This window comes from Cricetulus griseus, chromosome 2, assembly GCF_003668045.3.
Source record: "Cricetulus griseus strain 17A/GY chromosome 2, alternate assembly CriGri-PICRH-1.0, whole genome shotgun sequence".
Classification (NCBI taxonomy): domain Eukaryota; kingdom Metazoa; phylum Chordata; class Mammalia; order Rodentia; family Cricetidae; genus Cricetulus; species Cricetulus griseus.
Window position 1 is genome coordinate 84,305,025 of NC_048595.1, and position 20,618 is coordinate 84,325,642.

The 20,618-nt window shown below is 36.7% G+C and overlaps 1 protein-coding gene across 8 annotated transcripts in view; it reads left to right on the plus strand.

The window, feature by feature from the left end:
• Positions 1-20,618, plus strand: part of Ptbp3 (polypyrimidine tract binding protein 3) — an 83,665-nt gene that overhangs the window by 50,694 nt on the left and 12,353 nt on the right. For all 8 annotated transcript variants that reach the window (XM_035439862.1, XM_027403001.2, XM_027403002.2 and 5 more), the window contains 6 exons: positions 5,998-6,162; positions 10,860-10,970; positions 12,128-12,302; positions 17,470-17,547; positions 19,971-20,110; positions 20,517-20,550. In XM_035439862.1, the coding sequence (XP_035295753.1) occupies positions 5,998-6,162; positions 10,860-10,970; positions 12,128-12,302; positions 17,470-17,547; positions 19,971-20,110; positions 20,517-20,550 (703 nt within the window). The remainder of the gene's footprint in view (positions 1-5,997; positions 6,163-10,859; positions 10,971-12,127; positions 12,303-17,469; positions 17,548-19,970; positions 20,111-20,516; positions 20,551-20,618) is intronic.

The following is a 20,618-nucleotide window of genomic DNA, read 5'->3' on the forward strand; positions in this document are numbered from 1 at the left end:
TAAAATTATTTTGTTAACTCCTGTTTTCTTTTTAAAAAATTGGAATTGGGTTAGTTTTGTAAACTTAGAAATAATTAACATATTTTCTGATCCTTTTTTGCCAGAAGTTCTGTTTTGTTTTTCTTTTAACGTCTTTCAGTAGAATTTAAGTATTTTCTTCATGTAAGGCATAGGTTATACAACAGTCTGATTTCTAAGTATGTTAGTATAACTTGCCAGAAGAAAAATAATTTAATAAAAACTTAAAGATTGGATTATGCCAAAGGGAAACAGTGAGAAATCCCAGTTGCTTGACAACCACAGGCACCCAAATGGCCTAGTTCATTCTTAGATAGACTTGGTTTCTTCCCAACACTTTTTTTTTTAACTTTTACTTTTATACAATGTTTATTCCAAACTCTACACTTAAACATGAAGTCACAATGAAAGCCATATATTTTTGAATGTTGGGTTTTTGTTTGTTTTATTCTGAAAGCCTAGGAAGTGGACAGATTCACATTTCTTCTCTTTTTTGTTCTCTAAATTATCAAGATACACTCCAAAGCATGCATGTGACTCTTTCAGCTGTGGATACTTAAGTCCATACTTAGGTCCACATGTTTCTCAACATGTGGGTCATGACCTGCTGATGGGCCGAACTCCCTCTTCACAGAGTTGCCACTGGAAAGTATTTTATATTACAATTCATAACAATAGCAAAATTACAGTTATGAAGTAGCAATGAAATTAATTTTATTGTTGGGGTCAACACAACATGAAGAACTATACTAAAGGGTTCAGTGTTAAAAAGATTGAGAACCATTGATACAAAGTAGTTTTACTTCCTTGATTTACAGGAGACTTATAATTATTAAATGTAATTGTGTTGTGAAGTACAAAATTTGAAAATTTCTTACTTTGGAGTTTTTCTTGACTTCATTAAGTAGTTTATGAATCTGTAGAAATGGCTTTGTAAGGATTTTACCTTTAAAGTGTACTCTAAATTATTAAACTTAAGAGTAAAGACTAGAATATTCACTTTATGCTAGATTCCACATTCTTGATTTTAGAAATGCATTCCTCACCTCACACAGATACTTTGTGTTTTACTTTATTTATTAAGATAGGGACTTACTATATGCCCAAGTTCCGTTGAACTCACTTCATAGCCCAGGGTGTCTGTCTATCCTTTTCCTGTCCTCCTTTATTAGCTTCTAAGTGCTGGGATTACAGGTATGTGCCACTATGCTCCCTTGGGCATGTTTAAGCTTCATAAGAAATAGACCTCCCCACTCCAACTTAATAAAGTTCTTGTGCTTGTTTGATTACACTGTTTCTATTTCCCTTATTAGTAGTATAATCATTCTAGAATTGTTGCTCCAAATGCCTAAAAGTCCTTTCCCACAGTAATTTTATTGCATAGCAATTTTAAACATCAGAAGCATTTTTATCTTCAAACACCTTTTTCACTTAATTGTTTTTGCTTAGTTAAAAACTGCTACTAAGAACTTGGTGTGATATTAATGCATATTTATAATCCCAGCACTGGAGAAGCTGAGGCAGGAAGATTTTAGTTCAGAATTGTCCTTGGGTACATCAAGAAACCCTATATCATGAAACAAAAAGCTCAAAATCTTATAATTATAAAATATATATATCATATTTTCACTGCCCCTCTTGGATTTTTATTTTCAAAAGCTCTTTTCTTTCCTTCTTTAACTTCCTTCTTTCCTCCCTCTCTTCATTCCTTTCTTTGCTTCTGCTCCTCCTTCCCCCTCCATTTCTTGTACTTTTGATCTTCCAGTCTCAATCTCACTAATGCTGGGATTACAGGTGTGCACCACCACACCCCATCTTGCTAGTCATTTAGAAAGCTTGAATCAGTGCTCTGTGAGCACCAGTGCAGACTGTGTTGAATGTCATAGTGATTAGGACAGTGTGCACCATTAATCTTACATTTTTGTGCCAAAGAGAAAGTGAAGAACAGTAGCAGCAAAACCAGCAGCAGCAACCACTTACATAGAATTAACATTAATAGACTGGCTATTGACATCATAAGAAGTGAGATCAAATTTATTTTTAGTTGCACATGTTTTTGATATTTAATATTTTATTGTGAGAGGAATGTTCACTAGGATGTCTTTGTCCAGATACCCCAGAGCTGTAACAACCAATGCAGAAGTAATGGTCTGTATTTAGCTAGTAGTAAAATTCAGCTCCTCAGTTACTGTGTCTGATAGCTGTTATATTGAACAGGGTAAAATATAGGCTTTATCATAGGAATCTTTTAGCTGTAGGATAGTACTGATTAATATCTTCCATGTCCTTCTTTAACTTGTGGAGTGTGTAGAATACAGTTCATACAATATTTGCCTGTAAAAAAAAATTCTGAATTGGTATAAATCACTATTAAAATGTTTGTAGACTAGAATCTTTAAAAGGATTGTGTTCAGCATGTGTACTAACATTGGAATTGATACAGATATTAGTGGGGCTTTTACATACATACAGTTATGTGAAATATTCTGTATATTAAAAGAGAGTTTTCTCTAATTTGTAAGGAATATTTTAAGTGCTTACAATAGACAAAGAGCATATTCATAGCCAGACACAGTGGTGCATACCTTTAATTCTAGTACCTGGGAAGCAATGGCAGGCAGGTCTCTTGAATTCAAGAATAGCCTGCTCTACTAGTTCCAGGTCAGCTAGAGCTACATAGTGAGACCCTGTCACCAAAAAATGAAGAAAGAAAAAAAAAAAAAAAAAACCAGAGAGAGAGACTTGTTGAGTTAAGCATACAGAAAGTAAAAGGCTCCCAATTTTGAGAAAGGCACTCACTTTTAACAAAGTTCATTGTAGCAAAGTGCTAAAATTTAAGCTTTTCACATTAGAAAAACTGTAAACCAAAATTAAAAACTACCATCAGTTATTTAAAATAACAACGCTATGACTAACATTTTGGATTTTTGGGGGGGGGAGGGGGTAGGGGTTCAAGACAGGGTTTCTCTGTGGCTTTGGAGGCTGTCCTGAAACAAGCTCTTGTAGACCAAGCTGGCCTTGAGCTCATAGAGATCCGCCTGCCTCTGCCTCCCGGGCGCTGGGATTAAAGTTGTGTGCCACAAACACCTGGCACATTTTGGAGTTGAATATAATGTATGGAAATGAAAGCAATATTGAATTTGTAGAAGTTTTCATTTATATGCACACACAGTTTTCAAATTTTCACCATTCTTAAGTAACTATGGCTAGCATGGAGAAACTTGCTGTAATTTCAGCACTAGGCAAAGTTTGAGGTCAACTATGGCTATGTAATAAAACCCTGTCTCTATTGGGGTTGGCATGCACAAGGCCTCAACCATGCACAAAGAACCACAGGCAACTAAGAAATGCTAAGAGCTGAAGAAATAGTCTTCCTCGAATAAAGAACATACCAATTTTTTCCAATACCAAAAGGTCAGACCTAAAATATATATACACACAGTTAATGTTATATAGATCAAACAGGTTGTACTTCCTCTCCTTTCATTTCATCTTTAAAAATAATTATTGTAAGTTTTGAGGAAATTACAAGTGTAGAAAATATATGCAGGTAGAGTATTAAATTTAAATTCTCAAGCCTTTTGAGAGGGTATGATCAACCCAATCTTTCATTATTAACATGTACTTGGTGTTTCCTACAAATGGGAGAGGTTTCTTCTACCAACTAGAATAGGGTAGTCAGCACTGGTTTGGGTTGGTGGCACAAACCTGTAAATCATACTCAGGAGATCATAAATTCAAGGTCTGGGACCATGCAGGATATTTTAAGGCTAGCTCAAGTAACTTAGTGTAACTTTATCATGAAGTGAAAAAGGCTCAGGTAGGATGCTTGCCTGATGTGCATTAAGCCCTTAGTTCAGTACTTACTTCTGAACTCCAAAAAGAAAAAGTAAGAAATTAATATTGATACATTGCTCCTTTGTCATCTGTAGAGTCCATTTATGTTTTTGCTAATTGTTCTTAAATAATATTTGCATTAGCAAAATGGTATAGTTAGGTTTGTGTATGAGTTTCATTTGGTTGTCTTTTTAGTCATTTTAGGCAAATTCTGCTTTTCTTTCCTATTTGTTTGTTTTTTTGAGTTTTTTTGGAACAGGGTTTCTCTGTGTAGCTTTGGAGTCTATCCTTGTAGACCACTCTGGTCTTGAACTCACAGAACCTCACCTGCCTCTGCCTCCCAAGTGCTGGGACTATAAAGGTGTGCGCCACCACTACCCAGCTATCTGCTCTTCTTTTAATCTGATGTCCTTAACATCATTAAATGAAAGACAGTTTATTTCTTAAAATGCCCCTCAACTTTTGTTGGTCTTATATTTCCTTGTGATTAAATTCAGGATATGTATCTTTGACAAATATATCTAGAAGTGACACAGTCATGTTTGCCAGGCTTCTGTACTATGGGGTCAGTACACTTCTCTCCCATTATTCGTTGGGAAGGGTGGTAGTTTGGTTAGGTTTTTCTTGGATCCCATTCTGAAATCTAAGGATGCTAAAGCCACTTACATAAAATGGTGCAATAGCTGTTTGTGTATACCTTAAACACACATTGTTGTGTATACTTAACATGCCAATATCCCCTCTAGATTACTCAGAATACTTAACACAGCGTGAGTGCTGTGTAAATAGTTGTAATACTGCCAGGTACGGTGATATACCCTTGTAATACCCAGCACTCAGGAAGGAGGATGACAAGTTCCAGGACAGCCTTAACTACATAGTAGCAAGCCCTGGTCTCCATAAAAAAAAAAAAAAAACAAAATAGTTGTATTATTTTAAGGAATAATAGCAAGGAAAGAGGATATGTGTATAGATGGAAGTTTTTTCATCTGTGTTTAGATGTTGTACCTACACATATGGAGGTCCCAACTTAAAAGGTGGAAGAAATATTTCATGCACTGGTATTTGGAGATTACATGAATGCTGTTCTTTACTAGCTGTCAGTTGTTAGCATTATGGATTTAGGGATTCCTGTTTATTTTATGGATGACCTTTGATGTTCAGATTTCTCAGATTGGGCCAGTGGGATCCCTTTCAAGTTCTCTTCTGTATCCTTTTGACAGATCACCTTTATCATTTCAGTGATCTTTCCGTTCTGGGAAATAAAGAAACCAAAATTATTTCACACTTACCTTCTTCTTTTCCTGCCAGAGCTCTAAAACAGCTACTTAGAATTCCCGTTTCATTTCAGTGGGAATGTATTAGAAGCTTGCTTGTACTCTGACACTCCTTGCCAGGCTACCTGAATGACAGGCTAGCCTGATCACACTCTAGGCTCTTCATACCTGTTCATTGCTTGCCCACCTCATGGACCTCTTCACCTTGCTTATGCTGTCTTCAACACATTAACTACCTATATCATTATGGGCACCCTTCTACTTTCTTGGGCTTTGACATTTTCAATCAGCTGCCCCCCTACCCATCTTCTTATTCTTCTCATGCTCTTCAGCTAACATTGAAGGCACCTTGCACACACATACTATAAATACTTTCTTTTCCTTATTTGGGTCCAGATTTCCCTTTGCAAGGCAGCCCTGGCTATGGATTTGCTCCTCAGCTCCTTGCTTCCATGGCATGGAGGCCTGCTTATAATAATGGCCTACTTTCCCCACTAACACATCAGTCACATTTACATTTATCTGAAGCCATCCAAAGGCTTTAGAACTGAATAGTTAGGCTGGGACTAAAAGCATGCACCACTGCTCCTGGCTTTTTCATGGGGGTTTTGAGGATAAAACTCAGGTCCTTATGCTTACACAAGCACTGATTGACTGAGCCGTCTACTTAGCCTCATCTTTTAATAAAAGAAAGAAAAACCAAGCAAATTGAAAACTCTGGTCTTGGGATATGTGTATCTAGATAAAGTATATGGAAGTGAGTTTGTGTTACATCATCTCAGCTTCAGGATTCATCCACTACTTCTGTGATCAAAAGTGGTAATTTTTCTTTTTTTTTTTTTCTTATTTTTGGCTTGCTTTTTAGAGAGCCCAAGCTGCACTGCAGGCTGTCAGTGCTGTCCAGTCAGGAAACTTATCCCTTCCTGGAGCTCCTTCCAATGAAGGTGCAGTGCTACCTGGACAGAGCCCTGTGCTCCGGATAATTATTGAAAACCTATTCTACCCTGTCACTCTGGAAGTTCTTCATCAGGTAAGAAACAAGCTCTTCTGAAAGCAGAATCAAATGTGGTCTCCCTAACTTTAATTAATATTTGTTTTTTAAGTTGAGTGTGATAGCACACAAGTTTAATCCCAGCACTGGGGAGGTAGAGGCAGGCAGATGTCTAAGTCCAAGTCTTGGTCTACACAGTGAGCTCCAGAACAGCTAATGCTACATAGTGTGACCTCTCTTCCCCCTTCTCCCCAAATCTGTTCTTTACTGATTTGGTTATTTTCTTTTTATTATCTGGTTAAATAATAAGATTTATGATTCTGTTTCATAGAAGAAATTGTGTCAGGTATTTTTTACAGCCTCCCTTTTCTAAATTTGCTTTATTTTGAAAAAGGGGTTGACCTGTATAGCCCTGTCCTAGAACTCACTATAGACTAGACTGGTCTCAAACTCACAGAGATTTGCCTGCCTCTGCCTCTCAAGTGCTGGGATTAAAGGTATGTATCACTATACCTGGCCTAATTTATTTTGGATTTTAAAAGATGTGTAATGATGGCAAGGCTTGGGATGTAAGTTGAGTGATAGAGCCATTTGGCGTGAAGAACTTTCATGCATGAGGTCTTACATTCATTCCTAATACCAGTAATTATGACAATGACATTAAACACTGAAGGGTGAGAAGTTCTAATTTAACCAGATGTAGTGGCATACATTTATAGTCCTAGCACTTGAGATGCTGAAACAGGAGCATTGTCCAGTCAGTCACAAAATCCCACATCAAAAATGAACAAAATTGAATTATTTTCCTGTTTTAGTCATTGTTCTATTGCTGTGAAGAGCCATCATAACCAAGACAACTTAAAAAAAAACCAAACCAAAAAACCCCAACAACAACAAAAAAACCCCACACATTTAATTTGGGGCTTGCTTGTAGTTTCAGAGGCTTATTATTAAGCCTCCTTCCCTCCCTCCCTCCTTCCTTCCCTCTCTCCCTCCCCCTCCCTCCTCCTCTCCCTCCCTCCCTCCCTCCCTCCCTCCCTCCCCCTCCCTCCAATGGTGGCATACACCTTTAATCCCAGCACTCAGGAGACAGAGGCAGGTGGATCTCTGTGAGTTCAAGGCCAGACTGGTCTACAGAGTCAGTTTGAGGACAGCCAGTTTTACACTGAGAAACCCGATCTTGACCCCCCCACCATATATATTTGGAAGGGAAGATATAATAATCTTTAGTATATATATGGATATATGATATGCATTATACTAGATAATCACTTATATATAGTGTAGTCTTTGTAGATAATTCATTAGTGCATGTGAACTGTCTTACCAACGATATTCTACTAAGTCAGGGCTAGTGGTATTTAAAATTTACAAATTGGAAGGTCATGTACTTACATAATTTTCTGGTGAGTAAAACTGGACACATTTCCTTCAGCAAAGCCATACCTCCTAACCCTTCTTCCCAAGCAGTTTCACCAACGTGGGGCCCAAGAATTCAAACATGAGCCTATGGGAGGAGATATTCTCATTCAAACCAGCACAGTCTACTCCATGGCCACTATAGGCTTGTGGTTTATCATAATGTAAAATGCATTTCATCCAGTTTCAAAAGTACCTATAGTCTGTCAGTCTTATGTGGTTCAAGTGGGTTGGACTCCATCCCAGGAAAGCAGCTGAATATGGCAGTGTCATCCATGTGGTTCTGGCTTTGGCATCATGAAGGGCACATGAGTAAAGGGATTGTGGAATCTTCTGCAGTTAAGGAGAACTGCTGAGGCCAGGCAGTGTGTGGCAGCTGCCTGCTTGGGGAGGAGCCTTGCCATCTTGAACCACATTTTCTTTTATTGGTTTATTTTCAGAGTAGAAAATTCCTTATGTCTTTTCTTTTTGTAAGTTGGAAGCCTAGCTAGGCCCTGAGGGCACCTCTCCCTTTACTCCATTTCAGATCTGGCTTCTCTTTAATCTCACCTCTCAACATATAAGTCTTGGTCTCTTTCCTGAAGCTTTTTCTCTTCAAACTGTATGTTTTATACTTCTTTTGCTGTGCTTGCTCTTATTCATTGTAGATCTGCATAAGTGTGATTACTACTAATAAGCACACGGCAGTCAATACTAGGATGTCTTGGGATTTCCTCCATTAACAAGATTACTATTACGGGTGGGGGGGGGGCATTGAGACAGGATTTCTTTCTTTGTGAACCTTGGCTGTCCTAGAATTAGCTCTATAGATCAGACTGGCCTTGAACTCACAGGGATCTGCCTACCTCTGTCTCCTGAGTGCATGAATTAAAAGCCAGCACCACCACTACTACCAGCAGCTTAGTCTGTTACTTTTAAATTTAGCTGCAGGCAAATTCTTAGGAGAAGACAGAAAGTTATCAGAGTCTTAGCCAAAAATATCGAAAAAAAATGCTCTCTAGCCCAGTTTTCTGATATTATTGTTTCCCTCAGAAACATCTTAAGCCAGGCTTCCACAGTCCTCATAGTTTTCAAGACTATTGTCTTCTAAGCTTCTGCTAGAATGGCCTGTTAAGCTCTGCTTACACTCCCTGATACCATTTTCTGGGAACCAAGTATGCAAACATTTGAGTCTATTGGGGGCATGCTCATTCAAATCATTCACTACACTGCCTTTGGATTTATATTACTAAATGAAGAATTGTAGGGTGTGTGTGTGTGTGTGTGTGTGTGTGTGTGTGTGTGTGTGTGTGTGTGTGTGTGTGTTCAAAAACTGAAATGCATTTTAATCTGAATTCAAATATTATAAATAAGCTGGGCCCTTAGATATTCTTTTACTTCCATCATCAGTTTTCTATTTATGATGGGACTTAGACTCTTATCTCAATGTGTTCTTTACTATGAATGTAAATACTAAATATACCAGTTAGTAGGACTGCTGTGTTCCTTTCAATAATTATCTGAGTACCAGTTTCAAAATAAAGTGCACCTGTGAAGCGTTTCCTAGGGAACTTTAACAGTTATGTTTGTAGCCACCCTTGTCCCTCCCTAAAAGTGGTTTAGTATTTGCTTAAGTCATTGATTTCATTGTTCTGTTAAATTTGTTTTCTGTTCATTGCACAAAGTAGCATTTAACAAACAGTCAAAATACTGGAGGCTTGATTTGTAACTGGTCTTTTATTCTGTTTCCTTCACAAAGATAATGACCCCTGTGACTTATCAGCAGAGTGTTTGCATTTGCTTCTGTAATACTGTGGTTTATTTATATTCTTTAAAAGATACTTTTGGACCTATGACTCAACATTGCCACCACCCATCAGGTGCACTTAGTCGGTGTCATGAGGTCATGTACTAATAGTCTAGTTATCATTTCCCCCACACAGTGACAGACTTTTCTTCTCATGTAGAAGTCCTGAATGAGCAGTACTTTTCTATTCTCAGTTCCATAAATTGGATTAAGACTCTGTCTTTAGTTACAGAAGTCATTGTTTAGTTCTTCCCAGTCCAGTGGGAAAAAAATCTTTACCAAAGCTCTTAGGCTCCACATACAAATGTTTCCCCCATTTACTTACCCTCAGTAAGTACCCTTTAACACCTTGGCTTTTTGGAACCCTGTCTATCTCTCTGTTCTCCAGCTTAGTCCTATCTTCCTTTTCTGTTTCTTGGGCTTGGGATACTGTTTAACCTACAGAGTGAGGTGGCTGATGTCCATAGTTGGATTGGATCATCTCAAAAGTTTCCTTTTTAAAGAGTCTTCCTTTAAAGAACATTGTATCTCATTCACCCTGACTTAGTCATTGTTGCTGTGAGGATACCCTGGGACCATGCAACTCTTATAAAAGAAGACATTTAATTGGGGGCTTGCTTACAGTATCAGTTTAGCCCCTTAGCATCAAGGAATGGGGACCTGGCTGCATACAGGCAGGTGCTGGATCGGTAGGTAAAGAGACTCTGAGCTTTTGAAACCTCAAAGCCCACCTCCAGAGACAATTCCTTCAACAAGGCCCACCTCTTAATCCTTTTAATCCTTTCAGATAGTATGGCTCACCTGGTGCCTGGTGACTAAGCATTCAAATACATGAGCTGGTGGGGGCCATGCTTATTCAAACCACCACACCCTGCAAGAGATAGTATGCTTAAACTTAGAGGAGCTGGAGTTGGTTTGAGTTTTGCTCTAGTATGCACTCCATTTAATCTCACCCTTCTCTTTTTTTCTTATAATACTTTTATATTATATAACCAAAGTTATGGTTTCCTTTGCCTATTTATTGTCTTAATAAAGGCAGAAATTTTTGTTGCTCTTTTAACTTGCCTGTACTTAAAAAAGTATCTTGCAATTTGAACAAGCCGGTATTTGAACATCTTATTTCTGCCTGTAGAGGTTTCTAGAAGTAGCTGCTGACTTATAGGGGGTGAAATAAATCTTTGACTTATTTGACTTCATTTTAATCCATACACTTGTGAACATCATTGTATCAAACTATCAGTTAATTACTCTTACAGCCTTCTGTTTTAGAATCCTACCATTTGTACATATTATAAAATTGGTTAAATATTTGAGTACTTGTTGTGTGCCAGCATCATGCATAGGTATTGAAACATTAACATCTTAGGCTTCTTTTGGTACATTTTTGTACCAGAAGTTTTAATAGAAAACATTGCTTGTATTTTATACATTAATGGGGCTCATTGATGAGGTAAGAAGATCAAGAATTTGAAGCCTGCCTGAGCAACTTAACAAGAGATTGCCTTAAAACAAACAAACCCCTTTTTTCCAGATATTTTCTAAATTTGGCACAGTCTTGAAGATTATCACCTTTACAAAGAATAATCAATTTCAAGCCTTGCTTCAGTATGCTGACCCACTGAATGCACATTATGCCAAAATGGTAATTATACTTTTCCTTTTCCATTGTTAGTATTAGTCACTTGCTTTGGAGATATCTGAAGGAGCCATCACATCTCACTTGCTCCAGTTTATCTTGTGTTTAATTATATGTACCTTTTGATCATTGTAAACTGTGTTGTTTCCTTCTAAGCTAAGACTTATTGCTTTCCCATTGGAAGCAGCTTTAGTTTATCATTTTTCAGATCTTTGATATTCATTGCTGTTTGTTGCATTTAAAATCTATACTTAAGCATAGTACTCCTGATTCAATCTGACTGATAAGTAGATGTTTGACCTTGTGGTTTCATTTACTTGTCTTCAATCGGGCAGAGATTGATTTCACTATGTGTTGTATACCCATATTCAGCTCTCATTGTTACTGAGTTCTGAATTGGTAAAGACATTAAACCTTAAATTATGCTGTCAAATGATGTTGTTTTCTTTTTAAGTGCATAAATCTTTGGTTTTGTTTTAATAAGACTAAGACAGACACTTGGTCACATTAGATACAGTTCTCTTGGAGAGCTGTCATTAACCTAAATTCTGCTTTGTTATTGGTTTAGAGATAGAATCTTAAGTTTAACATAAGCTGCATGCTTATCATACAGTTGCCATATTCTTTGGGTTTTGTGTATGTTTTTATAAATTTGACTATTTGTGAAAACATGCAGTAGCCACAAATAGCCTGCTGGTAAATTTTATTATAGCAAAGGGATTACTGGTCTTTGGTCACAAGCGACTCTCTTTGTTTTTTATTCAAAAAAGTAAGTACAAAAAAAAAAAACATGACAGATAATATTTTATTTTTTATGACTAACATATTATTTACTGTGGTGTTTCATCAATATATTATATTCACCAGTATAAACTATACTAAAATGAAATTGAATTATGAAATTAACACCTTTAAATATTTACCATGGGCAAAATAACCATAATAATGGTGTTTCTATAATACTATAGAATATTATTCCAGGCTTTTATATTTTTAGTTTCATTTGATTTGACAACGTCAGATAATAAAAGTTAACCTAGGTCTTTGGCCTTTTGTCCTTTGTACCCTCCTTTATATTTGATTGCCTCTGTCTCAAAGAAGAGACTGCTCAGTAAGTCAGTGTGGTCTTGACAAAACACCAGTCCCTTTCTCATCTGCTTTAGGCTTTGGATGGCCAAAATATCTATAATGCATGCTGCACTCTGCGTATTGACTTCTCCAAGCTCACCAGCCTTAATGTGAAATATAATAATGACAAAAGCAGAGACTTCACTCGCTTAGACCTTCCTACTGGTGATGGTCAGCCATCTCTTGAACCTCCTATGGCTGCTGCTTTTGGTGAGTAGTTCCTTTTTCAGTCACAAAGCAAATTTTCTCAAATTACAAGTTTCACTTACTGTTTTTATTTGTTTGTTTTGTGAAATAACAAATAGTGTTTTGCAAACTAACAGAACCACCTTATATTAAGGTTTAATATATGGACATATTTGTTCCATTACCACTTATGCTTTCATTTAGAAATCCCAAGAGCATCCAAGAAGAAAAAGGCATACATTAGTAAGTGAAACTTGAAAGGCATGGTGGCACACACCTTTAGTCCCAACACTCGGAGGCAGAGGAACGTGAATCTCTGTGAATTCCAGGCCAGCCTGGTCTACAGATCTAGTTCCAGAACAGTCAAGGCAACACAGAGAAACCCTGTCTCAAAAACAAAAAAAGCCAAACCAACAAAAAAAAGAGCAATAACTTTCAAATCAGTGTCCTAAGTTAGCAGTTTGTCTTCCCTATATTCAAACAATTGATTTTATCCTGTTTTACCTTAGCATTAGAACTTTGTCTTCATTTTAGATTATGTGATTATTAATATTTTACAATAAATAAACCCCTTGAAAATATGTGCTTTCTTACCTAAGCAGTAGAACTTTGTCTTCATTTTAGATTATGTGACTATTAATATTTTACAATAAATAAACCCCTTGAAAATATGTGCTTTCCAAGTTAGCTCTGCAAAAGTGTTGAAAAAGCTTCCCTCTTTTATTTAAAATAAAGTAAATCTTTATGGCCAGGTATGGTGGCACACACCTTTAATCAGGGACGAGAAGTAGGAAGATATGTGTGAATTGGATGTCAGCTTGGTTGGTGTACATAGTGATTTCCAAGACAGCCAGAACTATATAGACACCCTGTCTCTAAAAAAAAACAACAACAAAAATCTTAAGAAAGGTAGTCCTTTATGTTAAAGGCCAAAACTTTGATTGACTATCTTGCATGTATCGTTAGGTTAATTTTTAGTTTTTTATACCTTTAAAAAGTGATGTTTATTGTTCAGGAAAGTTAAATTTAAATGGCCTTGAGGTTTATTTTCCTCTGCTAAGTTTAACACCCTAAAATATTGTCTATACCTATAGTATTATTTAATCACCTCTCTTTTTTTCCTTCTCTTTCCCTTGCTCCCTTCCTTCCTTCCTTCCTTCCTTCCTTCCTTCCTTCCTTCCTTCCTTCCTTCCTTCCTTTTTTTTGAGATAGGGTCTTTCTATATAGCCCTGCCTATCTTGGAACTCACTGTGGAGACCAGGCTGGCCTTGGAACTCGCAGAGATCTGTCTGACTCTGCCTCCAAAGTGCTGGGATTAAAGTAGTATGCCATCATGAATAGCTCCAACCTCTTTTATATGTGAGAAAATTAAAGCATTAAAATAACTAATTGGTTTTCCAAAAATTTTCTAGAAAATAGTTTGTAATTTTTTTTTTAAGTAAAATACTTTTATCTTTGTCATTAGAAATTAGGACAAATTCAAGCTTGCCAGAACTTGGCTATTAAATACAGAACAAGTTTTATTACAATAATTGGGAAAATATTACAGAGAGGGGGGAGGGAGGGAGAGAGAGAGGGAGGAGAGGAGAGATATTTAACAAATATTCTGTTATGAAAGGAGTAGGGCTTTTGAAAAATACAGTTAAGAGGTTTTGGTTTCTGAGTATAACATACTGAAAAATAATGTCTTCATTTTCTCTAAATGTAATTTACCAGAGAAAAACATATTTCATGTCTTATATAAAAGTTTGTTCTTTAATATTTGACACAGATTCCCTGCTTGCTTCTCTTGGTTTGGAGACTACAGTCTCCTTTTCTCTTACATCACTTTAAAGGTGTGAATGTGCACCCATGTGTGCTCCTGCATGTGGAGGCCAGAATTTGATTTTACTTGTCATCTTCTGGCATTTTCCACCTTGTTTTCTGAGGCAGGATCACTCACAGAATCTTGAGTTCACTTACTTGCTAGGCTAGCTGGCTAGCAAGCCCTGGGGATCCTCTTGTCTCCATACCTTTCACTCAGGCCTTCATATTTGTACAGCAAGCACTTCATGAACTTTCTTAGCCCCTATAATGATATCTTATCATAATAGTTTTCATCATGATTAATAAAGTTGAGCATGTTTTCATTTGATACCCTTCTTTATAAATTTTCTCTTCAATTCTTTTCAGTTTTTATCTATCTTTGGAGAAGGCGTTGAGATAGGGTTTCTCTGAGTTAGCTCTGGCTTTCCTGGAACTTGCTCTGTAGACCAAATCCACCTGCTTCTGTATCTCAAGTGCCATGATTAAAGGTGTGTGCAACCACCACCCAGTGATGGGACTTCATATGATAGTCCTTTCTGTGTAGAAAGCTTTCTTGTTGGACTCCTCTTGGATTGCCAGCCCCCCAAATAACAAGAGGACATTTATTATTATTTATGAAAGCTTGGTCTCCAACCAGCTCATTTTTTGGGGGTGGGGGTAGTTTCGAGACAGGGTTTCTCTGTTGCTTTGGAGGCTGTCCATGGAACTAGCTCTTGTAGACCAGGCTAGTCTTGAACTCACAGAGATCCGCCTGCCTCTGCCTCTGCCTCCCGAGTGCTGGGATTAAAGGTGTGCACCACCACTACTTGGCTCCAACCAGCTCTTAATAACTCAGTTAACCCATATTTTTTAATGTATATTCTGCCATGTAGCTCTTTAACTTTCCTCAGTATATCATGTCCGACTTTCTCTGAGTCCGCTGGCAAAATCCATGGGCCTAGATTTCTCCTCCCAATTCCTTTCTCCCGGAAGTCCAGCCTTCCTCACCTGCCTGGCTATTGGTCATTCAGCTTTTTATTATACCAATCAGAAGGAGCCTCAGGCAAAGAAACATGTTTACAGTGTACAAAAAGATTATCCCATAACATTGGCTTTTATAAAATTTCTCCCTGTTTGGGCTTATTGATAGTAAAGTTATGTTTCCTTTATATGCTGTAATTGTTGTCCAGTGTGAGTCATCCTATTTAAAAAAAAATAGTTATTCACTTGAAGTTATAAAGATATTTATAGTGGGTATGGTAGTGCATGTGCCCAATACCCAGGAGGCTGAGACAAGGATTGTGAGTTCAAGATTGGCCTTAACTACATAGAGACCATTTCAAAAAAATAAGTATTTTTTCATAACAAAAGATCATTACTTATATTCTAAAGTTTATAGTATTTAGGTGGCTTTGTTTTTAAAATAACTTAAGCTGTAGGAATAGTATCAATTACTCCATATTTTTCAATTGTTAGTGTCATGCTTCATTTACTTTATCATTTGCAATTGTATTTGTATATATTTATAGCTGTGTCTCCTACTTGAAACCATTGGAGAGTAGGTTGCAAATATGATAGACGTTACTTCTAAATATTCACTGAATGTTTACTAAGAACAAAGATATTCTGTGTGTGTGTGTGTGTGTGTGTGTGTGTGTGTGTGTGTGTGTGTGTATGTGTGTATGTGTGTGTGTGTGTGTGTGTACTAGCATGCACAAATATGTTTTACTTGCCTGTGGAGGCCATAGAACAAACTTAGATATCATTCTGCAGGCACCATCTACCCTCTTTTCAAGACAGGATCTCTTGTTGGTATGGAGCTCAGCAGTTAGGCTAGGCTGACTGGCCAGTGAGCCTAGGTGTTTGTATCTGCCTGTGGAGGGCTAAGTTTCAAAGCATGCACCAGCAGGCTCAGCTTTTTAATGTGAGATCTGGGGTCAAATGCAGGGGAAGCACTTAACTATCTCATCCATCTTCTTCTCTCAGTGCCATTCATTAAAATTAACATTTTTAGAATATAATCACTATACATAGCTGTGTTGAATAATAACTAAGTATATGATACAATGCTGAATGATCACACCAGGATATTTAGTATTTCTTTGAATTGGGTAAAACTTTTCATAGTGCATGACAACTTAGAAATAGGTTTTGTCTCAATTTGTATTACCTTACTATTTAATTGTTACAAATAATTATTAATTTTTCTTAAAGTTTTGTGTAATCTCTTAATAAGATGAAAATAGGCTATTTTCTAGCAGATTATTTCCAACTAGAAATACAAATGGAAACAACTCATTCTTGGCTTGTACTTTTGCAATGTGCTTTCTTTCTCTTTATTTCTTGTGTAACTCCTGTTGATTGGCCTTCCCACATTTTCAATGTATTCCATAGAATTCTAGGGGTCACTGTTTGCCCCATTCTAAAGCTATTGTCTTTCTTTTCTGACTATAGGATATTTTCCTCCTGTCACTTTAGTCTTGAGCATCTTATTGTTGTATGCTCTTTTTACTGGAGCTTTTGTCTGTGGGCACTTATGGCTAAGTCAACATAATTACAAGTCTGTATGTTGCTTATAATAATTATTCCGAGTTTGCCTTGGTGTTTGCAGTTGGGTGTCTTACAGTCATCTCACACTTGATTCCTCCATTGGAACTGACTCTTTTTTGTCTTCCCTTTTTTTTTTTTTTTTTTTAATTGACACTGTCGCCAGGCTTCCTACAGAAAAGACTGGCATTGCTTGTCTAAATGTACACAGTACTGTGTTTTGTAGTAACATACTGTCTAGCTCAAACTTTTCCTTAACTTGCAGATTTGTCTTTTCTAGTCCATCATGGTGAAGCCTCTGGGACTCCTCCTTAGTCCACTTCTGTATTATATGCCTGGAGGACTCTCAGCATGTGAATCTTTGTAGTTCATACTTATATCTCATAAACATCTCAGTGATAAATTTATCTCTTGTTTATTTAAACAGAATCACACCTTAAATTCATGGTCCTCCTGCTTCAGTAATGGAATTAAAAACATGTACCACAATGTCCAGCTTCATTATTTCTTTTCACCAGCCTAGTACTACTATTGAAGTACTATATAGTACACTTGAACAAGCATTTGATGGCTCTTCATAGAGGAAAAAATCCCTCTCTAGGTAAACACCGGAATCCTAGCCTAGTCCAGACTTAATTAACAGTTAAGCTATGCTCTCCATCCTTGAACCCAGTTGAAAAGGCTCAGCCTCTGGAGATAGCAGGGGCTTTTATACTTCAGGGATTACCTGCTGATCAACTGTATGATTTCATAATGGTTCAGTTCCACTTATAGTATTTTTTTCATATAGACATTTCATGTTGTGTTGATAAGCATAGTTAGCAGGCAGTATATTTATTGTAGCCTCTCTTCTTCACAGGTGCACCAGGTATAATTTCCTCTCCATATGCAGGGGCTGCTGGATTTGCCCCGGCCATTGGATTTCCTCAAGCTACAGGTGAATCTTTTCAGGTTGAATTTGAAATGAATCTTTAGATGAAATTCTTTGTCTTCTAGGAGCTCATACATATTTGAATATTTGAATGACTGAAAATAAAGGCATTTGGTGTAGCAACCATGGAGTAACTTATATGCTCAGCATCTTTATAATAACAAACAATTCTCTCTAGTTCCACTGTGCACTTAGTAATTCCACTGTGTGTTTTGAACCACTTAATTTCTCTTGGCATAAGTAACTATAGACTAATTACATTAAACTAGCCTTTGTCAAGTTGTTAAAGTGTATGATCTGCTTTATTCTTTATTGATAAGCTTGTTATGGGTTGAACAGATGTGAGTTTTACTCATCTTTGTTTCTTCAACACCTTTGAATGCAACATGCCCAGTAAAAATGCAAACATTGAACAACTTTGGAAAGTGTCTTACTGTTCTTGAGTTCTGAAGAGTATCAGTGAAGGGTATGAGTGTCATTTACTTCAAGGAATATCCCCCCCCCCCCCCCCGGTAATGGGAATACTTAAAGATTGGGAACTAGCCCTTACTGTCCTGTCCTGGAACTCATTCTGTAGATCAGATTAGCCTTGAACTCGCAGCAATCCTCCTGCTTCTACCCTCTCAGTACTGGGGCCCCACCACAGCCTGGTTTTGATGATGATTTTTCATTTGGTCATATAGTTGGTGGTTTTGTGTCTATAAACAGGTTTGTGATTAAGAAGTTGTATTCCATGAATTTGATTTTACATATTACATTCTGATTCTCAGCTAATTCGTGAGCTTAGCTATATTTTAAATTGTAGTATATTGCTTCTTTCTGGCAATAATTTTTTACTTCAATATTTCTGGAAATTTTAACTAGTCTCTTTGCTGGGGAGAATAGAATTAACTCAAGAAGAAGACTTGATTCTGAGATTAAAGTTTAAGTCCTAGTTGTTTGATGGTTTTAATATACTCTAAAACATCTCTATGTGACTGTTCTAGGTAATCTTTTTTTATTTTTAACAAAACAAAACAAAAATCCCATAGAGTTTGCTCGTTTGAATCTCCCAAATTTTAATTCTTGTGTATCTGGAAGTGATAGATTTGTTTACCTTAGTTTCATATGTTTTGTTTAGACACACTGTAGTTTAAAACTTAAGTATAATAATATACATTAAGGGGAATAAAAAAATTGGTGAATGTTCCTCATTTGGTAAGACTTAAAAGGCTAAGTAGAGCACACACACACACTGTATGTAGCTCTACTTTGAGCTGATATATGACTGACCTATAAACAGCAGCAAAAATTGGAAGGTTGGATTAGAAGTGACTCATATGATGGAAAAAGTTTACTATAAAAAAATTCACGCTAGATGTGGTGCACACCTTCAGTTGTAGTACTCAGAAGGCTGAGACAGGAGGATCTCAGAGTTCCAGGCCAGCCAGAGATATAAAGTGACCCTATTTTACCCCTGCCACCAGGGCATTCAGTTGGAGAATGCCATCTTCACAGTCTTAGAATGCTTAGATTGTCAAACAAAATAGGATGAATTTCAAATCTGTACGATTTAATTACATGTTGTATAATAGAGTGGTTAGTGCCTACAAAAAAAATGTTAAAGTGAAAGAGCCAAATTGAGACTGGAGATGTCGCTTAGTGATAGAATGTTTGCATAACATACAAGAAAGACCCTGGTTTCATTCCCAATAAATTGGCTCCTTTTATAGAACCAGAGGTTTCTATGTCCTTAAATACTTTTAAAGCAAAGATATAAGTAGTGGAGCTTCTCAGAAAGTACTATTTTAAGGATAGTGTGAATATAGAAGCCCTTTCAGTAGTTCACGACTATCTTGGGCAGTAAAAGTCCTAAAATAATTTATTTTATTAAAATAAAATAAATTTATTGTTGATCATAATCTACATATAGCACCTTGAATGGTTAAAAATATTTTTTAAATGAAAATATATTTTAAATATTTTAAAAATGGTTTTTCTATGGAAACAATACGTATTTGAAACTTATATTAAAGGGCTATATATTAACATATAATATATACATATGCATCATATAAATATCAGATAATAAATATATTGAGCTGATTTTATTTGTGGTCAATATGAAAATTACATCCACTTGACATGAAGAAAAGTGGTTACAGGTGATAGGCCCTCTATGAAGCTTAACTGATTTTTAAGACCAGTGAGTCCAGTTAGTTACTCTGCAGAGCACAATATGAATGGTATTAATTAAAGATAATGTCAACAAATAAGAAACTCATCTTTCAAACAGACTATGGGAAGAAAGCTGGGTTTGGGTAGCCTTTATGATAATCTGGAGTTGTTTTTTTTTTTAAATTAATGCTCACTTATTTAGCTTAAGTTGTATCTATCAAATGTTCTCCAGATAACTAGAATGTAAGAGCATACTTTTGTGTGTTTAAAAGGTCTATCTGTCCCAGCTGTTCCTGGAGCCCTTGGTCCTCTCACACTCACCTCCTCTGCTGTCACTGGAAGGATGGCCATTCCTGGGGCAAGTGGCATACCAGGGAATTCTGTTCTGCTTGTCACCAACCTCAATCCTGATGTGAGTTGCGAAATGGTCTTAAACAGTCTTCCAGGAAGTGGGGTGGTGGGTTCTTACATATAGTCTAGGTTTGTGTTAAAATGCTTAAGTTTGGACAGGTGGTGGTGGCTCATGCCTTTAATCCTCGCACTCAGCAGGCAGGTGTAGGCCAAACTCTTGAGTTTGAGGCCAGCCTGGTCTACAGAGTGAATTCCAGGACAGCCAGGTCTTTTAAGACAGAGTAATAACCCTGTCTCAAAAAACGAAACTAAAAAAAAGAAAGAAAAGTTTAAGTTTGTTTTAAGGATTCTGTGAAAAACACATCAGCAGGATATATAGAAACAAAACAGTGCTTTAACAGAATAAACTATCTTTATTACATTGTTTTAAAATTGTGCTATATTTCATTTTGTGTTGTCTTTTTCAGTTTATCACACCGCATGGGCTCTTTATTCTATTTGGTAAGTTCTTTTTTGTTTGTTTTTAATATCTGTAGATGTGAAATGAGTACATGTGATTCATTTAGTAA